At 40.5% G+C, this 8,286-nt stretch overlaps 1 protein-coding gene across 1 annotated transcript; it reads left to right on the top strand.

Annotated features, from left to right (window-relative positions):
- Positions 1 to 3,105: 3,105 nt before the first annotated feature.
- LOC126272892 (putative beta-carotene-binding protein) lies at positions 3,106 to 7,656 on the top strand. The gene is made up of 6 exons (XM_049976148.1): positions 3,106 to 3,213; positions 4,851 to 4,961; positions 5,781 to 5,931; positions 6,054 to 6,193; positions 6,468 to 6,620; positions 7,388 to 7,656. The coding sequence occupies exons 1-6, from the start codon at positions 3,153 to 3,155 to the stop codon at positions 7,585 to 7,587; spliced, it is 816 nt and encodes a 271-aa protein (XP_049832105.1). The 5' UTR covers positions 3,106 to 3,152; the 3' UTR covers positions 7,588 to 7,656.
- The last annotated feature ends 630 nt before the right edge of the window (positions 7,657 to 8,286 follow it).

The following is an 8,286-nucleotide window of genomic DNA, read 5'->3' as shown; positions in this document are numbered from 1 at the left end:
CATTCATTCCACTTATACTGCTGATTTACCTGTCGTACTCGCCGCTTAGGTGTTCTTGTGACAGAGTTACGTGTTGTTACGGCAGACTTACACGAAGGTATGAAATGCAGTACAGCTGACGCTATACCTCTGTCTTACACTCTCCGAAAGTCTCCCTCTAACACGAACCCGCGTGTTAAGCAATTCTCTTTCGCTGTTGTGTGTAACCAGGCCACTGCCCCTGCGTGATGACACATTCCAAAATTTGTGCAATCCTCTTACTTCTTGGCTAACCTACTGCCTCTGGCTCTTGGCATAGGCAACGAAATTTGGACAATGTTCCACGTTTCCAACTCTTTACTATTCCGTGACACTACACATCTGAAATGCTCTGTTGCTGTATTCCTAAATAATGGCTTGTGATTGTTCGACATTGTAAAATGAGTGTCTCATACGAAACGAGGCGTTTAGCTTTATTCAATTTATCTCATCAGCATGTCGCGTAACAAAGCTCATTATTCCTTCCTGAGAAGACAATTATAAAAGTGTCGGAACCTAGCTCAAAGGTTCCAATAAACCTATTATTCAATCTTTAGCTTTTCCATGTTTGCTTGACTTTTCGTTGCGCCAAAGTCTGTCATCTGCCTTATGTATGATCGAGCATAAATGATCATCCCATACGCATGTGCACAAGCTGTTACACACAGTTATTTATGTTGTCACTGACTGCAACTGAGAATTACCCGTGTCCTACAGTTCAAATGTCGCAGTGAAAATTAGATTATAGATATGGTACGATATAGCACAATTTCTGCAGACTACAAATCCATCGCCTCCGAAATAATATCTAACTAACTAATACAAGTAATATGTCGCACGATCTATAGCACCAAAAGGTTTTTGTTTCCTTTGGGCATGAAATTTGAACTCAGACGGCACTGGATAGAATGTATAAAGCATAAGATGTCCTAAAACTGAATAGATTCTTGTTCAGATGGACGGTGAAGTTGAACTCTGTGACATCTAAGTTTGCTCGAAAGTGTAGATTCCGAACTCATACGACAGACTGATTATGTACTCTAATATTCAACCTCACCGACCGTAGCTCTACTCTGTCATTACATGGGCAGATTCGGTACTGAGAAAGATAGGCCACCAGGTGTCAAATGTGTTCCCAGTGGAGAATGCCATCTATTGAGGGGCAGGATTAGCTGTAAATTGTTAATGGTGGTGAGGAATAACTCCTTGCCTTTCGTAATAACCACATAGTTCACATACTATCTGAGAGTCTCATGGACAATGTGTCGTATAACATTCGTCAGGACTACTTACTATCCTCACTCGACCATCGATGTAACGTAATTGGCAGAATCGGTCTACAATGGTATCACTCAATTCAACAAAGATGACACTGTGCCAAACAGTAAATGATAGTATGGTTACTTTAAAGTTTTCTGCTCCATCTTTGCCCAACAGAAGCTTAGTCGTCGTCTGTAAGAATCTCAGCACCCACCGGAAACTCATCTCCAATCATTCCTTTAGTGCATCTGTATATTTCACAACACACAGAACTATGTACAAGGATGAGATACTTTTTACATCAGAGCAAGTATGGACACAGTCTTACACTCCACTGTAGCCTACTCCAGACATTATGGTTACACACGCTCACGTTTAGACGCTTATGACTAATCTAGCACGCATTTGGTCACCTACGGCAATTATCAATCTATGCCCACGGTATTTCTTCTATACATACAACATCACAGGATGTAATCACCACTTGGGCCACGACTAATCGTTTCCATAAAGGAAAGAATCATATTGGTCTCCTGATAAAAATGTGTTGCACTTCAATTCTCAGCAAACAAAGAATATCTCTAAATGAATGCGGGAGGTAGGTATTTCCTCAAAAAATTGGTAACCGACCGCATTTTGGTGGGATATTTGAGGTGTAGCAGTGGTCATACGTAATAATGTAGTTCTGATTTGCTAAGAGCATGCAGAACCATGGTGCATACATTTGGAATTGGCGTCAGTATTTAAAATTTGCCAACAAGGTTGACTTCTTTTAGACTTTCGAGTACTGAAGTTTTTTTAGGTGAACTATCATGTCGGTTCTGCGAAACTGTATGCAAATTAAAAAAAAAGGAATGGGTACTGAAATGTGCTAAACGTATAAATTTATGGTAAAGTGGGTGTAAATCGATTTTCAATAAAACGTGTGTGACAAATTAGAAAGCGAAAATGATTCGTTAACACTTCACTTCAGGCCTTTCGCTTACAAAAAATTTAAAAGTCTCAGTTTTTCTGTTTGTTGTTGCTTTATGAAAAAGATATGAACCCCTGCAGTTATGACAAAATATTTACGTAAATGTCTACAATAACTTACCAAACCTTATATAAAACTTTTCTGAGAATCGTACCGCATCATAACGTAAAAAACTATACATTTTTTATATTAAGACGTGGTACGATAGTCAAATAACTTTTATGCCAGTTGACTTTAGTTGGGGAAGATTACGCAGATATGTAAGAAATACGATGTATCAATAGTAAATAAGGTAAAGTTTCTGTTGTAAAAGAAATCAGTAAGACAGGTTATGATAATTACTGGCAGAGACAAACGGCCATATAGGCGTAAATATGACTTTAGAAATTATAGTAATTAATTTTATTTTTTAATTACACGCATTTATACGTTTTAAAGGAACATATGGTCTTTCACGAAATCCCAACATCTAAAAATATGTTACTTTATAGTAATTTCGACTCTTGTTGTGATTTAATCGTGGTGCTCTAAATACTGATTCCTTATTCTAGAAAATTTATCAGTGGTTCTTTGGGCTAAACACTGGATTGCAAATTTTATCTCGGATTTCGTCAGTCAGATGCATTTTTAATAGCGGTAAAATCTCACTAAATTGCGCTGCACGTATACGAGTTCCCGGTAAGGGAGCGACATTTGTAGACTTCGTACCTCGGCATCCTTGGTTTGTGCCCCAGGACCGACTTCACGTAGTGCAACATGTTACGCAACTACTGACGGCGTCGGCACTACGAAGTACCGTCGTCTTCGCAGAGGGACGCGGAGGGAGCAGCAAGTGCGGCGCGAACCCCTATATAAACGCCGGACGGCGAGCTCTCGGCAGCTCTGGCAGCACGCAGCCACCATGCAGCTCGCCGCCGTTTTCGCCCTGCTCGTCGTCGCTGCAGTCGACGCACGAATTGGTGGTAAGCCGGCGCTCACGCCTGTCTAGCATCTCTGGTTCTTAACAGATAATCCGACATCTTCCCTGCCATTCTATTTCTCGTTCAATGCTACAAATCTGTATTTGATCTTACGGTAGAAAAAGATTATTACCCTGAAAGTTCTATTCATACTCACGAAGTTATTTTCTCAAATAACGTTCAACACTAACCCATATCGTTCTTGTGCAACACAGCTAGCTCTTTATTCCCATGAAGTAATGAGTGCTGTCGACAAGGGATCTCAGATCCATTCCATATTCCTAGATTTCCAAAAGGCTTTTGATACCGTTCCTCACAAGCGACTATAAATCAAATTGCGTGCATATAGATTATCGTCTCAGTTTGTGACTTGATTCGTGATTTCCTCTCAGAGAGATCGTAGTTAGTAGTGACAGACGGTAAATCACCGAGTAGAACAGAAGCGATATATGGCGTTCCGCAAGGTAGTGTTATTGGCGGTCCGCTGTTCCTGACTTACGTAAATAATCTAGATAATAATCTGAGCAGCCCCCTTAGATTGTTTACAGATGTCGCTATAATTTACCGACTAGTAGACCCGATAAATTTTGGTTATACGATAAGTCGCACAAATCTATGTGCTGTCAATTCAACTAAATACCTAGGAATTACAATTACGAACGACTTAAATTGGAAAGGCCACATAGATAATGTTGTGGGGAAAACGAAACAAAGAAAGAGCTTTGTTGGCAGAACACTTAGAAGATGCGACAAACTCACTAAAGAGACAGCCTACATTACACTTGTCCGTCCTGTGCTAGAATACTGCTGCGCAGTATGGGACCTCTACCAGGTAGGATTGACGGAGGACATCGAAAAAGTGCAAAGAAGGGCAGCTCGTTTCGTGTTATCGCGCAAATAGTGGTAAGGGTGTCATACGATACGCGATTTCGGGTGGCAGTCACTGAAACAAATGCGGTTGTCTTTGCGGCGACATCTATTTACGAAATTTCAATCTCCAACTTTCTCTTCCGAATGCGAAAATATTTTGTTGACACCCACCTCCGTATGGAGAAATGATCATCATAATAAAATAAGAAAAATCAGACGGAAGATTTATGTGTTAGTTTTTCCCATGGAACTGTAGAGAAGTAGTTTGAAAATGGTTCGATGAACCCTCTGCAAGGCACTTAATTGTGATTTCCAGAGTAACCATGCCGATATAGATGTAGAACGAACAAAACAACAGCAGAAAACTAAAGAGCTTTGAATGCGCTCCTAAGATCTTCACTCTCTTTTAGACACATTTATGCACGTGGACATCGATTGAAAAGAATAGAGGTATGAAAGTGGCCGTTTTCAATAAGATCCTGATGACGCGCTAGAGATATTAAGAAACGTGATCATTACCTGATCAGAAGGTATTTTCCTTTTCTCTGTTTGTGTGTTACTGACAAGGAGACTGCAAATGTTTAATGATAGGTTACGAATAATCGCCCCCTATGTGCATATAATGAGAGTGCGCTTACCGAAACGACGCACGTTCCCAGCACCTGATTGGAAACAAATATTAACTGGATTCACCACAAAATACAACGTGCGCTAATGCTCAAGGTAAACTCAGTGACAAGTAATTCCTTGTTCTGATGTTTCTCCCTCAGATGACCCGTCCCCCAGCGTCCTGGGAGTGAGGACGTGTCCCAGTAACGAGCCTGACGTCGTGACCTGCCGCCGCAACGCCCTGCAGTCGGCGCTCTCCCTCCTGGCAGGCGGTAAGTACTAACATAAGGCCTCACCACACAGTGCAGCTAACCGTCAGGCACTTCTCAACGTCAGTACAGTCTTGTAAACGGTGTGATACTCCAGACTTCTAAGGGATGAAGGGAAAGGGCTAATATCTGAATCTGAAATTGCGTATAGTAAATTTACCACAAATTGTGCGTACTCCCATTTTTATCATACTCTGCAGCAAATTTAAATTTTCCCAGCCTTACTCTCAGACATGAACTGAATTGCTCCCCGTCCATGCTTTCCTTTTCCCTGAAAAATATTTCGTTCACTATCATCTCTGAAAGTTGTGTCATCATTGTATGAAAAACACGATGTATTAGAAATCAGTCTCTGACTTCTGGAACTAAAATTTCAGCGTAGATTTTTACCACAATTCATTAAATATATAGGACAGATAATATGTAGAAAAACACAAGGCAGAAGGATATTACGGTGTTTACAAGACAGGGAAGATATGCGTACAAAAAAAAAAGTAAAACTAGGTAACATGAAGGAATGACTTACAGATACATCTAATCCAAAAAGCAATCTTCAAAACTCATTCCACGGAATACTACAATCACATGGTTATCGAATGTGGCCATCCCATCTTATGCCACGTAGTGATTTCCGCTTTGCAGAAATGTGTCTCAACGTAAACTGCAGATGGACGTCAGCTACCGCATAAATGTTATCATCGTATTTCACTTTACACATCTTTGTGACCAGTATTAGTTATCACGATTTCCGAGATTCGTAGCAAATGGTGCCACGGTTCAGTACAACCGTTTAAGGCTTCTGAGAAGTCGTCTCGTCTACAGGTCTCCCCAGCATCGGGGCGAAACCCATCGACCCACTGACGCAGATCCCACCACTGATTCTGAAGGCCGACACGCCTCTCCTCAGGCTCAATTTCAAGCTGGACGACATCGTCATGATTGGTCACGCACGCAGCGTCCTCGACGACTTGCAGTGAGTCCCGGCAACGTTACATTAAGATATAATCACTATATTTATCATTTTAAAATCTGATCTATCACTTGCCAGAAGTTTTCCTGTTTGACGTTTTTAAAAATGTATTCCTGTTTTGCCAGAGTGGACGTGGAGAACCACACCATTCATGTTGTTACTCACACCCCTGGTGCCTTGGTGATGGAAGGCATTTACACTCTCGATGAAGAAGTTATTAAGGGCATTCCTATGAGAGGCAACGGCCGATTCAAACTTACAATGAGTAAGTATTCCGTGCCTAACAGTAACTGGTCCTTTGGTTTTTATATGCGTGTGGTAATAAACTATAGAGTTGTAAGGAAAGAGAGATGAAAACAGAAATCAAATAGTTCGAAGTAAAATTCAATGCGTAGCGTTTCTTTCTGTGGTATAAAAGGGAGTTTATTAAAATTGCAACATAAAGTCACATTGCCTCATAGTGCAGCTGTAAGTTCATTGTAAATAATTGGCTCACAAGTAATTACTCTTTCTTATGATTTATTTCTTCTCCTTTTCAGTCGACTCTACAGCAGACGTAACTTACAAGGGACACCCTGTCACTCGACGCAACGGTGAAACTTATCTGCAACTGGACTCCGCCAAGACGAAGTACACCTACGGGAAGACTTCCTACAAGCTCACTGGCCTGTTCGGAGGATTCCCTCCTCTTGGTATGTCACACACGCACACTAAAAATGGTATTTTAATAAGCCCAATTAATATATCGACAACATGCTGCTTACATATCAACGTATATAAGATGCTTCAATCATCTCAGGTACACTTAGGAGTCGTAGAATTTTTTATTGAACCCCAAACGTTTGTGCCAAATCTATACTCCATGCAACAAACGCGATGACTACCTGAAACTACAGTAGTACTTAATCACATAATCGTGCTTTCTCTTTCTTTATGACACTTGTTTCAGTTTTTAAAGCACAAATTCACATCAGTGTTTACTTATGACGATATTATCGCCTATTTTACACACAAATCTCATTAGCCATACAATTTTACAGTATGAAAGTTCTTTCCTGATGTGATGCCTTCCAGAGAAATATCAACAAATAACATCTACTTTGGAATGAGATACAAGTCTTATACAAGTCTTTCGTGTTGCACTTAGCTGAATCCAACTTCACCGTAATAAAATCAGCTAGAAATTTTGTGATTTGAGCACGTTGTAACGCCAATTTCTGTGAACTGTTCTTTGGCATAGCAAACCATTTATTTGAACTTTTTCTCTGCTTGTATATATTTTGTTTCCTCCTTTTTCTTCCGTGCACACCTTAGCATACTAGAAGCTCTGCTATTTGTAAGTATTCCCGGTAACTGATCTCCTTACATATCCAGAATTTCAATGTGTCTGGCGTCTACGCGTGACGTGCTGACAGCTTTCGTAGCGCACACTAAAAGCAGACTACCCGCACACTTGCAGAGGCCGCAGGCAACGCCCTGATCAACGCGATGACGTCGCCCATCGTGGAGCGCGAGATGCTGGGCCCCATGGAGGACTGGATGGAGCAGGTGTACAAGCAGCAGGCGCAGTACGTCTTCGACACCGTTCCGTACAACAAGCTCTTCCCGGAGAGCGTGAAAACTATTACAAAGAATTCATTTTTCCTCAGTTTTAAGTAAATGTTTTCTAATTTATAATGTGTATACAGTTAGTAATATTATTTCTGTGAATAAAGAATTTTACTAGAAGTTCTTCAGTTACTTTTTTTAAAATTCTGAACTGACATCAGTTTCCAAGAACAAATACTAAATCATTTACCTTTTCCATCATGCTGAATGCATATAACGCCACTAAACGATGATACCTTCTTATTTTCCGTAACAATATGACTGACAGAACTTTAGATTTGGCAGCTACTGAGTCTCAACTATAACGCAGTGATCAGATACATTACTGTAACACTGAATAAAGAAAAATTCTTAATTATTATATGACTCACATAACTTTCCGGAACTGTAATTTACCAAAATATGTTCACTTCAAAGAACCCACAACTATGTACGGCTTATGCTGTTATGACAGTCGTTTGTTCGCCGTGTCACAGTTCATTTTCTAACTCGTAGGAAATTCAAGATAGCGCCCAAGAAGCATGTTGTGAGTTATTGCGTGCAAAAGCAGAGTGAATAGGTTAAGCATCGAACGTCAGCCTTATCGCTATCGGAGTGCCGAGCACATCAGTCTCCTGAAAGAAGGAAATACCTCTCTTAGCAGTGGATAAAATCAGTCCTAACTGACTCAAAGAAGCTAGGAAGCATCCAAGTCTTTGTTTAACAAATTCACAGAAACCATCGCAAGCTAAAGTCGTGATCACTGGACTG

The sequence above is a fragment of the Schistocerca gregaria genome, chromosome 5 (assembly GCF_023897955.1).
Source record: "Schistocerca gregaria isolate iqSchGreg1 chromosome 5, iqSchGreg1.2, whole genome shotgun sequence".
In the NCBI taxonomy this organism is placed as follows: domain Eukaryota; kingdom Metazoa; phylum Arthropoda; class Insecta; order Orthoptera; family Acrididae; genus Schistocerca; species Schistocerca gregaria.
This window is presented reverse-complemented; position numbering and strand designations above follow the sequence as displayed.